Source organism: Emys orbicularis, chromosome 18, assembly GCF_028017835.1.
Source record: "Emys orbicularis isolate rEmyOrb1 chromosome 18, rEmyOrb1.hap1, whole genome shotgun sequence".
Classification (NCBI taxonomy): domain Eukaryota; kingdom Metazoa; phylum Chordata; order Testudines; family Emydidae; genus Emys; species Emys orbicularis.
This window is the reverse complement of record NC_088700.1, coordinates 23,732,136-23,745,430: the sequence shown is the minus strand read 5'-3', so window position 1 is coordinate 23,745,430 and position 13,295 is coordinate 23,732,136. Positions and strand designations below refer to the sequence as shown.

The window sequence follows — 13,295 nt, the reverse complement described above, 5'->3', positions numbered from 1 at the left end:
GCACTGCTTTGCAGGCTGGCTACCCACAGGCTGCCCGGGTGCCAGACCAGTGTCCCCGAGCAGGGCGTTCCCGGGGTAGCGCAGCTGTCAAGCAACAAGGATCCCTGAGAAGGAGCCCCCACATGGCCCAGGGGGCTGCGACTAGCCGGGCGTGGCCCTGCCCATCATTAACCCTCCTCAATGCCAAGGCCAAGTCCCCCGTCTCCCGGGAAGGCCTGTGTAGCTAACCCTCCGGCACTGCCGGGGACTGGGCCTCTCCCCACGCCACCCAACAGGGAACTCCTGGCACCCAGCACAGGGAGAGCCGCGGTTCTCCTCCCTGCCCACAGAGCCCCAAGCAGGCTCCAGGGAAGCACAGAGGGTCGTGCAGGCAGCTCAGTGCTGACTCTCCCATCCTAGGGGGGTTTACCCCTTTCACTGCCATGGCCGTTCCTGCCCAGCCCGTGCTATTGCGTGGAGGTGCCTGGATTGGGGGGGGTCCCAGGTGAAAGCGCCATGCCCCCTCCCCCCGGCACCGGCCTGGCCAGGGGACAAGGCCAACACTCAGGGACTTTTACCCTGTCCTTGCTTCCTGAACGGGGGCAGGGCAGGTTTCCGTCCCAGGCAGCTGAGCATTCAGCCAGAGCAGATGCCTGCTGGAGATCCTGGAAGCACCCGTGGGAGGAGCAACCTGGCGCCTTATCTGGGGTCCCCAAGGGGCAGTGGGCAAGGCTGGCTGGCGTTCTATCTGCTGCCTGGGGACGAGCCCATGGCCCTGATAGGCTCAGCCCGGCCCAGTCACCTCAGCAGGGCGAGGGCTCTGCCCTTGGACACGCCATTATCTCCCCGTTCATTAGAAGGCCCTGCCCAGCCTCACATTTGCGGCTCAGCTCTACACGGCTTCGGCTGTGGAGGCAGGACCAGCGGTGCCAGGAAATGCAAGGAGGGCGTCTGTGGGAGCCACCACCCCACAGAGGGGGGGATCGCAGAGGGTCGCTCTCCGCCCTGACAGTGAGCGGGACCAATTCCCCAAGCCCAGCAGCAGGCCCAGGAGCATCGCTGCTGGCAGCAAGGCCCTGGGCATGACGGGGCAGAAGGCACTGCCCTTGTTCAGACCCAGACCCCCCAGACTTAAACGGGCAGGGATTTTATTCTAAAAACCCACCCCAGCTCCCGCCTCCCACTGCCCATTTCTCAGGCATGACATCTCCCTCCACAAGGGCCAGGGAAGCCAGGCCAGTGCGCTGCTGACAACAATGGCAGCCTGTAGCCTGGTGAGATCCACGGCCCAGCCAGGGCCAATGAAAGGGGACGCCTGCTGCTGCTGGAATTAACTGGTGCATTATGGGAATGCCTGGTAGCTATCCCATAGTGCCCCAGTGCGTGCTCACAGTTGGAGGCATATTCTCAGTTCACCCTCTCCTATGTCCCCATGCGCATCCCCAGCCTGGAGGCAGTGGGGGCTCCGCTGTCCTTGGCTAGAACAAGATGGAGGACACAGAATGGCCAATAAGAGCTCCCCACCCTGACCCCAGCAGCCTGGAGCCGGGCAGTCCCAGGCCCCGTCCCTTGAGATAAGGAACACGGCAGGGAGCCCCGTCCGGATTGCAGGGCACCGCTAGCCACAGACTCCTACCTGGCCTGTCCGGGGAGGCTGGCGATCGGCTCCACCGCATCGGGGCTGTCACTGGGGAGTCAAACAGGACAAACAGCCGGTGAGAGTTCGGCTCCCCACGAAGCGAGGCTGCGAGCAGGGAGAGCCCCGTGACCAGACACGTCGGCTGTGTGTAAAGCCGGGCGGCTGAGCGAGTGAGCCAGAGATCGGGCTCATTCCCTGCACAGCTCTCAGTCCCTAGAAACACAGCGACCGAGGCCCATGAGCAGCAGGAACAGGCATCCCACCCCCTTGCCAGTCAAGTCCCAGAGCGGGAGCTCTGCAGTGAGCCGAAGCGTGGCCCGTCTGGGGGACCGCAGCTTAGACCTCGACGCTGCAGTGCAGAGCCACCGGGAGCTCAGCAGAGAGCAGAACAAGGCCATGCAGCAGGTTACAAAGGGAGCTCTCCGGCTCGCTAGGGGTTAAGGTCTCAACTTCCTGAGCCTGATCCACCGGGTCCCATGCTGCTCTTGGGGGGACGGAGGTGGGGAGAAGAGAGGGGGAAGCCCCGCCCCCGTCTCTCCTTTAGGTGGCCGCACACACTGCATTTCCCTTGCGGCTGGGAGGGCCAGCAAGCTTCGTCCAAAGTGTCACCCTAAGAGTCAGCGCAGCGAGCAGAGACCAGCGGTTGGCCAGTTCTGCCTCCAGTGCTAGCTACAGAGGATCATCTGCATGGGCTCTTCCCACCGCAGGCAGAGAACGTCACCGCCCAGGAGAGCCCAGCCCTGAGAGCAGCCAGGCCAGGTTTACCCTGAGCCCCAGAAGCTGTGGCAGGTGTCACGCAGGGAGGAGCTCAGAATGAAGCAAGTTCACAGCCTGGTGAACCATCCAAGAGACCAGAGGTCACGGAGTCCCCGGGCGATGCTCTGGAACTGCTCCCTACGAAGCCAGTCAGGACTCTGGGGAGCCTCCTCTCTCGGAGCAGACTGTCTCCAGGGCAAGAAGTTTACACAGCTTCCACCTTCCTGGGTCTGACCTCGGAGCATACAGCTATGCGGCCCTAGAGAAGGAATGCCTGGCCATGGAGTGGGCTCCTAAAGGCTGCAGCCGGATCTATTTGCGTGGCGCTTCACTGTGTACATGGCTCACGTGCCCTGCTGTGGCTGCACCAGATGAGGACTCGCTGCGGGAAGCCAGAGGGCCCTGCCCCCTGACTCTCAGCCAGCCGGTAAAACAGAAGGTTTATTAGTTGACAGGAACACAGCGTAGACAGAACTTGTTAGCACAGAAATCAGAGGCTTTCAGCAAAGTCCATCTTGGGGACATGGGAGCCCAGAGCCAGGGCTCTGGTTCTCCCCCAACGCAGCATATGTGCAGGCAGCTGGAGCAACCCCCACAAAAGTCACACACCCTTATTCCCACCACCTAGACACTGGCGCAATACACAGGGAAACTGAGGCACACACAGCATTCATGCAGAACAGTAAGACTCACATACAACATAACAAGGGAAAATCACCACTTTGTCAGACCAGATTCCACAGGGCTCACGGCCTCATTCAAACACAGCCCGCTCAGGAGGGGATGTACAGCTCTAAGCCCGCCAGCATCCCATAGGCCACATCAGAAACCGCCCCAGCTGGGCAGTGCACGCAGACTGGCTCCGCCGCCCCAGGACGGACACCTCAGCTCAGCAGCCCTGGCGTTTCTGGGAGGGTTAGCAAACCGCCCCAGGGGAGGCGCCAGGCTGGTCACAAACGACAAGCTGATTCAGATCCAGGGAAGGGTGGCAGTGAGCAGCTTCCCCTCCACGTACAGAGGTTACTACGGGGTGACATGCCCATGGCTACTTCCGCAGCGATGGGGATTCAGAGCAGCGGGGCAGGAGCCCTGCCCTTCCCCACCCAGTGCACACTCAGCCAAAGGCAGGACGCTGCTGTAGAGGGACCATGGCTCTGCTCAGGATGGCAGCTCCCACGTCCCTAAGCGGGTGGCCTCCAGACTCAGGGGTTGCACACCAGCCGGGAGCCGCTGCCCCTTTGTGTGACCTCCTCCGAAGCAAGGAAGCTGCTTCACAGAGGTCTGTCTGCACATTCCCCGAGAGATCTCCTCTCGCCTCCCCAGCTGGGAGCACAGCCTCAGCCTGGGGCTGGACAGGCTCCAGCCCTCACTTACGTGACAAAGATGGGGTAGATGAGGTTAGAGGCATCGAAGGCCGTGGCCGAGGTCTGCCAGGAGCGCAGCACAGGGTGGAAGTAGCCGCTGTGGAGCACAGACTGGGCCTGCATCCTGGAAACTCAGCAACGGGAGAGCCTGAAACACACACGGCGAAACAGCAGTTTAGAGGCTGCATCCCAGGGAGAGTCACTGAAGCTAGTGCCTCAAGCCCTGCTCCAGGCAGCGCCCCGTGGGAACACACGAGCACGGCACGCGGGCTAAGCAAGGGGCTTCCACTGCTTCCCTCGAGAGACGATTCCACAGTTCAGTCAACAGCAACTGATACTCAAGTCAAGCTTTCCTTTGATTTGCCATGTGGACAGGGCACTGGGCTGGTAGCCAGGAGACCTGGGTTCTAGAGAGACTCCGTGCCTCAGTTTCCCATCTGTAAAACGTGGATGATACTTACCTGCCTCTGCAAAGCACTCAAAGATCTATGGGTGAAAAGGCGAATTATTCAATTCATCCACATCTGTCACCACCAACCACCCCTGGCTGGCTGCCACAGCAACACCACACCGTGTCCCCATGCCTTGAACTCTGCAGCTAGCACTTGGGGGCACCTCCCACTTGATACCAGACACCTTTGTGTTCTTGGGGAACCAGGGTGCAGTATCCAGCCTGACTCATGAAAGACACCCCCCGCCCCCAGCCTCTGCTTAAACCAAAACCCATCAGAGAAAAGACTTGCAGAGAGCAGTGAAGGGTGCTGGGAGACACACCTAGACCCCTCCTGACAAGGGTGACAAGATTAAGACATCTCCATTAGCATACAGAATGGAGAGCAGAGACAACTCCCCTTGGGACAACTCTTCCTGCATGAAAGATGGGACAGGAAGACATCTCAATTTACATACAGAATGGAGAACAGAGAACCACACTGAATTCTGGGACCAGAAAAAGCAGGGAAGCACTGCATCATGGGAATTTCTGCTCCAGATGTTAATGAACCTATGCCTGCACACACCCAGCTCAGCAATTATCAGACCAATTCTAGTCATAAATCCTTTATTGATATCCAAATACTGAAGCAGCCTAGTTGCATTGTGAGCTCCCTGGAAGAAAACACCACCCATAGCCAAGAGTGATCAGCTCCTATTGTCTAGTCTAAAGAAAACCCTTGAGTCATCAGCTTACCTATAAACAAATCTAGTGTTCTCCCTTCAACCATTGTATTTTCTCTACAAAAATCCCTACTCACCCTCTAGTCAGGGTTCTGATGCTTAGATCCAAACTAGGCATCAGTTCCACTGGGAATCCATCTTCTCCTGACTGATCGTGCTGGGGACTCTGCCTGTCTCTTGCCCTCAGGACCCTCAGCTACCACCATCATCTGGGAACCCCGACCAGTTCAAGCTTCAGGGAGCGGTGAGACCCCCCCTCTTTCTCTCTCTCTCTTCGTTTTCCTGTTTACCTTAGGTATTAACCTTTAATCATGTATGTTATGTTGGTTTAGTCCTTGTGTAGTTATCACTATTATTCAATAAATAACTTCTATGGTTAAGTTGGTTGCTTCTCTCTCTCTTGCTGAACTTTACTCGTTTGTGTTTTAGCTTCCCCCATTCACTCTACAGCAACGCTTCTTTTACCTAAGCTAAAGATCCCTGCAGCGCCCAAAATACTGTCGGGTTTGCTCATCAAGTAGGTTACTGCCAGTACAATTGTGATGTGAGAGTGGGGACAGGGACGTGCTGAATCTGGGACGCATAAGGGTAACAGCTTGAAAGTGCTGCTTGACCCAGTCCATGGAGCCCAGGGGCATATAAGGAGAGAGAGCTTGAAAGTGCTGCTTCATCCAGCCCAGTGAGTCCAGAGACATATAAGGGGTCAGCTTGACAGTGCTGATTGACCCGGTCCGCTCAGACTTGCTCTGTTAATGTATGTATGTATGTATGTGTGTGTGTGTGTTCGTTCGTTCATCTGGTTCTGGGGCTGGAGTAACCCAGCCCTGGGGAACCTAGGTCCTGCAGGATAGCTCCATTGGGAGGGGACTTGCAGAAGGGAGAAGTCAAGCTCCATATGAAAACACAAGTGACACAAGCAGTACATTGGTAGGATTACAGAATCCCCTTCCCCAGAAAAGTAACCCGAATAAATGAGCATACTCCAAAGTAATGGGCAAATCTGGTAACACACTTGAAAGGTGCTTTGCAAAGCCCGTCTGAGTCTGGAGAAGCTGGGTCAAAGAATCCAGCTGTAATGGTCTAGCCCAAATACTTAACCCTTCAGGGACTGGGAACATCTCCCCAGACCAGCACCACTCATGCACCAGTGATGCTAATTCCTGTATCCGTTAGTTACCCAATCCCAGGTAACAGAGACAACAGGAACTGAACTGCCTGCTCGCAGGACCAAGACCCATGCACTGCTCCGGAGGTATCCGCACACCAGTCCCACCAAATGCTTTCAGCTCTGGTTAGTTCGGTGATTTAGGTCGTGCAGATCACGTTCTCCCCATGGCCACCTGGCTTCGCTCCTACAGCAATCACAACAGGGCTTCGGCAGCTGATCGGCCCCAGAGCGCTAGAGCTGCAGGAGGCAGAACGGTCACGTCTAGCTCTACACGTTCTTGAGAGCGTGGCTGACAACATCAAGTGATGACTGAAGGAGGAAGTAAAGAGCATGAGGATCCAATCAGCAGCATTATGGTCCGAAATCTGGCAAGTCACTACAGCTAGACAGCAACCTCCCCGGGAATCCCCTTCCCAAGGTTCTCTACCAGCCCTGCCGTCCAACCTTCACATGGTCACTGGTCCCTTGGCCTAGCAGTGCTTCCTGGCCATCCCAGCGGGGTTCTCAGTGACAGACCCTCCTGCAAAGGCTGCATTTGCATCTGGAAGGAAAAGCAGAGGCACCCCCTCAAGCGGACACGTGGATACTGCAGCCCGGATATTCCCGTGAGAAGAGGGGGCTCAGAATGGCGGCGGGGGTCCCCGAAGGAGCCAGGAGAGGCAGGCTGCAATGCAGTGACTGCCACACACAGGACACCTGGACAACGACCCCTGGTTTGCTCAGCCTTGCGGTGGAGGCAGCTGCGGGCTCTGAACAGCTATCCAACAGGCAGACTCCATAGCTGCCAGCGCTGGTGAGCTGCAATGGGCCAGGCAGACACCACATCCCCTCTCCTCCCGTCACTGCCATGGTGGGAACTCCCCAGTCCACGTCCGTTAACGCAGCGCCGGACACTGAGCCACACTGCTCCAGGGAGAGGCTACGTCCCTCACAACCCTTGGCCCCAAGAGAACCCCGAGATGCAGCAAGAATGAGGCTGCCAGCGTCCAGCTGTGCACAGGCCAGCCCCTCAAGCTCCAGGGGGACCTGCCCGAGCCCCCTCAATCCTCCACCTCCCCGCACAGCCGCAGAGGGCAGCTGTGCACAAAGGGCCTTCTGCTGCCAGTCGAAGTGATCTTTGTAGCCTCCAGCACCCAGGGTAAAACAGAGCCTTGGGTAAGTGCCAGGAGCAGAGAGACTGAGCGTCTGTTAGAGAAGCTGGAGCCCAGCTAGTAAAAGAAAGAAGCAGACGTGAAAACCAGAGACCAGGCACTGACAGTCGAATCTATCTATCTGGATTGCTCGCTTTGCAATCCAGCTCTACCGTGTGCGTCTCTGCAGAGGGAAGATACAGTCCTGTTCCCGGGACTGCCTGGGAACCTGGGCGGAGCGGTGTGAGGCAGGGACAGCCAGAGCACCCAGCACAAGAGGAGCAGAGAGGCATTGCCACCAGGCAGCAGGACACAGAGCCGAGCAATGCTGTGTGTAGAGCACTGAGCAGAGCACACGCAGTAAGGCAGAGCCCAGACCCACCGCCTGGGGTCCAAGTCCACACAGCTCAGACACCGTGACATTACATGGCCTCCGGGGGGTAGCGTCCTGGACAACGGCCACCAGACAGGAGGGTTAACACTGGGAGCTACACGGGGCTTTCTGGGGGTATCAGAACCTTCCCTGAATTCTGAGCAGCAGCTTGACCCTCCCCTCCCCCCCAGGCTAGCGCTGGCAGACAGCTTCCATCACCACCCTCTGAACCTCCCCCAAACCTCGAACCAGAGCACCGGCTCCGACCCCCACGAGGGCTTTGGGGAGGGTTAGGTCCATGTCTGCCCTCTGACTCCACGGGCCCTTCTCGGAGATTGGCTCTAGTTCGGTCACAAGCAGGGCCGGCTCTAGGTTTTTTGCTGCCCCATGCATAAAATTTTTTGGCTGCCCCCCCCCCCCTCCAGCCCAGGGGTCTCTCTCTCCCCCCACCCCCCAACTGCACCTTCCTGCAGCCCCAGCCCTGGGGGTCACTGGTAACTCGCTCCCAGGGCGGGTCATTCAGCAGGAATTTTGGATGTGCACAGAACACAGACAGGATTGGTTCCCATATGGTTACAGAACTGCAGTAAAGTGAAACAATTTTCAGCTTGTGTGACTGGAGGATATCTGGATGCATAGTATAAGACTGTCCTACATAAATGAGGAAAAGTTGAGGTGCCTTTATTATTCTTTTGAGTGGGATCCACATACCTGCCTTGCTAGGCTTCAGATAGAGAGGTGCACTGTCCATTTAGTCCACCTAATTCTTTCTTTGGGGGAGAGCCCAGGGCTGGGGCAGCAGGAGGTGCGGGGGGTGGGGGGGGGAGCCCAGGGCTGGGGCAGCAGGGGGGTGCAGGTGGGGGCCAGAGCTGGGGCAGCTGGGTGTGTGGGCGGGGGAGAGTCCAGGGCTGGGGCAGCAGGAGGTGCAGGTGGGGAGAAGAGCCCAGGGCTGGGGTGGCAGGAGATGCGGGTGGGGGGAGAGCTCAGGGCTGGGGCAGCAGGGGGGTGCAGGTGGGGGCCAGAGCTGGGGCAGCAGGGGGTGTGGGCGGGGGAGAGTCCAGGGCTGGGGCAACACGGTGGTGCGGGGGGAGCCCAGGGCTGGGGTGGGGGGCGGCAAAAAACCTAGAGCTGGCTCTGTCCCTACCATTCACAGCAAGCTGCAACATGAGGTTTCAGTTCCACACTCCTTCCCCCTCCCTTTCCTGTTAATTGCGGCCAATGGAATGCTGGGAAATGTAGTTCTTTCCCTGCTCCAGGGCCAGCTCTATAGGCAGGGAGCTAACCAAGGAACTACAGCTCCCAGGGCCCCCTGTTGGTTCTCAGCTCCCATGTTGGATTCTTGCGCCTCTGCAAATTTGCCGGCCAAAGCAACTGCTTGCTTTGCTGGTGCCTAGAGCCAGTCCTGGTCACAAGACACGGGCCGGATGCAGGCATCACTGGGGGATCCTCTGCCCTGCGGTATACAGCAAGTCAGACTAGACTATCTAAAGCTCCCTTCTGGTCTTAAAACGTCGGGATCTAAATGGGTCAAAGGCACAAGCCTAAATCCAAGCATCACCCAGTCAGATCCAAGCTCTGGCACTCAGGTTTGTCTCTATTTTTGGCTGAAAATGCGTCACAAGTGCAGCCAAGGGCACATGACCAGATCTCCCTCTAGCAGCAGCCCACATCAAGGCAAACAGCCTGCCACTCCCTCCTTCAGCTCATGTGGCAGGGGCCTGTATGCCTGGTGCGGAAGGGCGTCGGGCCCGTCCTGCTTGGTGTCCTGACAGGACTCACTCTGTGACACCTCTGCAAAGCTCCCTGGAGAGCGTGGGGTTGATCTGAGATGCTGCTGCGGGGCGTCTCACTCAGTCTAACTTCAAAAACAGTAGGGTTACCATACGTCCGGATTTTCCCGGACATGTCCGGCTTTTTGGTCCTCAAATCCCCGCGCGCTCTGCCAGGGCCGGGGCCGGGCTGGAGCCGGGGGCGGAACCAGGGCCCGAGCCGAGCTGGCCGGAGCCGCTGGGACCGGGGCTGCTCGGCCACCGGCCGATGCCGCTCGCCCAGGGCCGGGGTCGGGCCGGAGCTGCTCGGCCAGAGCTGCTGGGACCGGGGCTGTTCGGCCGCCGGCCGGCGCCGCTGGCCCAGGGCCGGGGCCAGCGCGCTCGCCCGGAACCGGGGCCGGCGCCCCAGGGCCCGAGCCAAGCCAAGCCGGAGACGCTGGGGCCAGAGCCTCTTGGCCGGGGCCAGCCGCCGGAGGGAGCCGCTCGGCTGGGGGGGCGGACTGGGCGGCGCCTCCTCGCGCCCCCTCCCCCCTGTCAGCCCCAGCTTACCTGCTGCCTGCCTGCTTCAGGCTTCCCGCAAATCAAATGTTCGCAGGAAGCAGGGGAGGGGGAGGAGCAGGGGGGCGAAGCGTTCAGGGGAGGGGGCGGAGTTGGGGCGGGGACTTTGGGGAAGGGGCGGAGTTGGGGCGGGGCTGGGGGCAGAGCCGGGGCCCCGTGGAGTGTCCTCTTTTTGGACACTTAAAATATGGTAACCCTAAAAACAGCCACTTCAGCTCTGCTTCTGGGTGAGACCTTCACACCCCAGAGGCAGATTCCAGCCCATGCTGCGATTGCTCCGGCTCCTGCCTGCCTGCAGCCCCCAGGGCCAATGCTAGCTCCAGTGCACGCAGAGGGGAAGCTGACCCGACTGTCACACCACAGCAGCGAAACGAGAGACCAACCAGGAAGGGAAGCAACCCGGCTCCCCTTTCACTTCAACAACAGCCTGGTTCTGCCCCATGGCAGCAGGGAGGAGAGTTGGACTCAACCCCCCATGGCTCTATCCCCAAGACCTCAGGAAAGGCTCCTAGGGGCCGGCCTGGGAAGTGAACAGGGCAGATATCCAGCCTCTTCACCAAGCCCGACTTCTGCAGGCAGGGGCGTGGTAATAACTGGGCCTGATCGGAAGTTCAGCTGTGAGACACCTCTGAGGGCCAAACGCTGGGAATGAATCACTCAGTGACTGCCTGTTCTGTTCATTCCCCCTGGGGCACCTGGCACTGGCCACTGTCAGCAGACAGGACACGGGCTAGACGGACCCTTGGTCTGACCCAGGCTGGCCGTTCTTATCAAAGTTCATAAAGTGTCACAATAACCTATAACAACAAATGCTGATGGGAAAAGGTACAACAGTGAGACAAAGACTGAATTAGTCCAAACACAAAGGCCCACTGATGTAACTCAAGGACTGTGCTGAGATCATGCCTGGTAAACAAGTGAAGTGTGGGACTGGAAATCAATGGACCAAAATTGGGTTGAAAATTAGGTCTAATTGGTGACCACATGTAAACTATTCCACCCATTGCTCCCTTTGGGGGTCATTAAAAAGATCCTTTTGTGGGGGAAATGAAGAAAAAGAAAACTCAACAACTGCTAACTGAAAGCAGGGGAAGGAGTGAGTTTTACCATCATGGCTGCCGGCCGCACCGTCTCCTGGGACCCTCCAGAACACGGCTAAGCCTTTGTCCTCTTAATCCCGAGAAAAGTCCTGAGCAGATTGGGCCAGAAAAGAGGGACGCAGGTGATACTGTCAAGTCCCCTGCTCTGGCTAAATGCCAACCATCACCTGGGATGTGTCCCCATCCCCCCATGTGTCCTTTCCTTTCTCCACCTTATTTCATCTCTTTCCTATTCCTCTCCTATTTCCTTTTGTTGTAAAGCCTGGCTTAGCAAACCAAGGTTGCCCATTTGTGCCCAGAAAGGCTAATGAAAGCAATCCCCTAAGCAGCTTGATGCTGTTGCAATGTGCCAGTTCTGACAATGGCTAGTGAGACCATGGGCCATGCCTGTGGTTTTCCAGCAGGGAGGTTGCAAACAAATGAAAGTCAACACCAGAGACAGAAACTGCATCTTTAAAACTCTGCTGTTCTTTTCTCTTCCCTCTCTTGTGGCTCAGGGTGTGGCAGTGAGTGGCTGATTTAGCAGGTCATGCTCTTCCCTTGTCAGTACCAAGCAACATGGGACTAGGTGGTGGGATCTGTCAGAGGAAATATACATTTAGCACCCTGTCCCTTCGGAGTAGGTAAAGATCCCCATGGTATTTTACTTGTATGGGAAACATTAGGGACACTGGCCAGGACCCCAGTCGTTAATTTTAGCCCAGATCATCATATTCTGTCCCAGTTTCAAATGGAAACAGAAGGGGCGGAAAGCTACTAGGGGAGAGGCTGTTCTAGATTTAACTTGGCAAATAGGGAGGAATTGGGTGAGAATTTGAAAGTGGAGGGAAGCTTGGATGAAAGTGATCATGAAATGAGAGAGTTCATGATTCTAAGGCTTCTAAGGAATAAGAGGGGAAACAGCACAATAAAGCTAATGGATTTCAAGAAGGCAGACTTTAGCAAACTCAGGGAGTTGGTAGGTAAGATCCCATGGGAAGCAAGTCTAAGGGGAAAAACAGTTTAAGAGAGTTGGAAGGTTTTCCAAAAGACATTTTTAAGGGCACAAGAGCAAACTATCCCACTGAGTAGGAAAGACAGGAACGATGGCAAGAGACCACCCTGGCTTAACCAGGAGATCTTCAATGATCTGAAACTCAAAAAGAGAGTACTCAAAAAGTAGAAAATAGGTCAAATTACAAAGGATGAATATAAACAAACAACACAAGTATGTAGGGATAAACTGGAGAAATGGTCTGAAGTAAATAGGATGAAATTCAATAAGGACAAATGCAAAGTCCTCCACTTAGGAAGGAGCAATCAGTTGCACATGTACAAAATGGGCAATGACTGCCTAGGAAGGAGTACTGCGGAAAGGGAGCTGGGGTCATAGTGGATCACAAGGTAAATATGAGTCAATAGTGTAACACTGTTGCAAAAAAAGTGAACATCATTCTGGGATGTATTAGCAGGAGCGTTGTAAGCAAGACACGAGTAGTAATTCTTCTGCGCTAATTAGGCCTCAACTGGAGTATTGTGTCCAGTTCTGGGCACCACATTTCAGGAAAGATGTGGACAAATTGGAGAAAGTCCAGAGAAGAGCAACAAAAATGATTAAAGGTCTAGAAAACATGAGCTATGAGGGAAGATTGAAAAAAATGGTTTGTTTAGTCTGGAGAAGAGAAGACTGAGAGGGGACATGATAACAGTTTTCAAGCACATAAAATGTTATTACAAGGAGGAGGGAGAAAAATAGTTCTCCTTAACCTCTGAGGATAGGCCAAGAAGCAATGGGCTTAAATTGCAGCAAGGGCAGTTTAGGTTGGACATTAGGAAAAACTTCCTGTCAGTGGTTAAGCACTGGAACAAATTGCCTAGGGAGCTTGTGGAATCTCCATCATTGTCTAACCTGCTCTTAAAAATCTCCAGTCACCTGTCAGGGATGGTCTAGATCAGGGGTGGGCAACTTTTTGGCCTGAGGGCCACATCTGGGAATAGAAATTGTATGGCGGGCCATGGATGCTCACAAAATTGGGGTTGGAGCACATAGGAGCCGCAGTGGGGCCATGCGTCTGCTTCCAGGAGCCACGTGGTGCGGCCTCCGACCCAGCACCCCGGCTGGAGCGGGGCAAGCCCCAGACCCAGCACCCCGGCTGGAGCTCGCAGGCCAGCTTAAAACACCCCATGGCCCGTAGTTTGCCTACCCCTGGTCTAGATAATACTTAGTCCTGCCATGAGTGCAGGGGACAGGACTAGATGACCTCTCGAGGTCCCTTCCAGTCCTACGATTCTCCCTTCGTTCGC

The 13,295-nt window shown here is 56.4% G+C and overlaps 1 protein-coding gene across 1 annotated transcript in view; it reads right to left on the bottom strand.

Moving 5' to 3' along the window:
* ALAD (aminolevulinate dehydratase) overlaps positions 1-13,295 on the bottom strand; it is a 33,637-nt gene that overhangs the window by 16,659 nt on the left and 3,683 nt on the right. The window contains exons 3-4 of the mRNA XM_065418592.1: positions 3,749-3,886; positions 1,616-1,666 (exon numbers count right to left, since the gene is read on the bottom strand). Of these exons, the coding sequence (XP_065274664.1) occupies positions 1,616-1,666; positions 3,749-3,861 (164 nt within the window). The 5' untranslated portion in view covers positions 3,862-3,886. The remainder of the gene's footprint in view (positions 1-1,615; positions 1,667-3,748; positions 3,887-13,295) is intronic.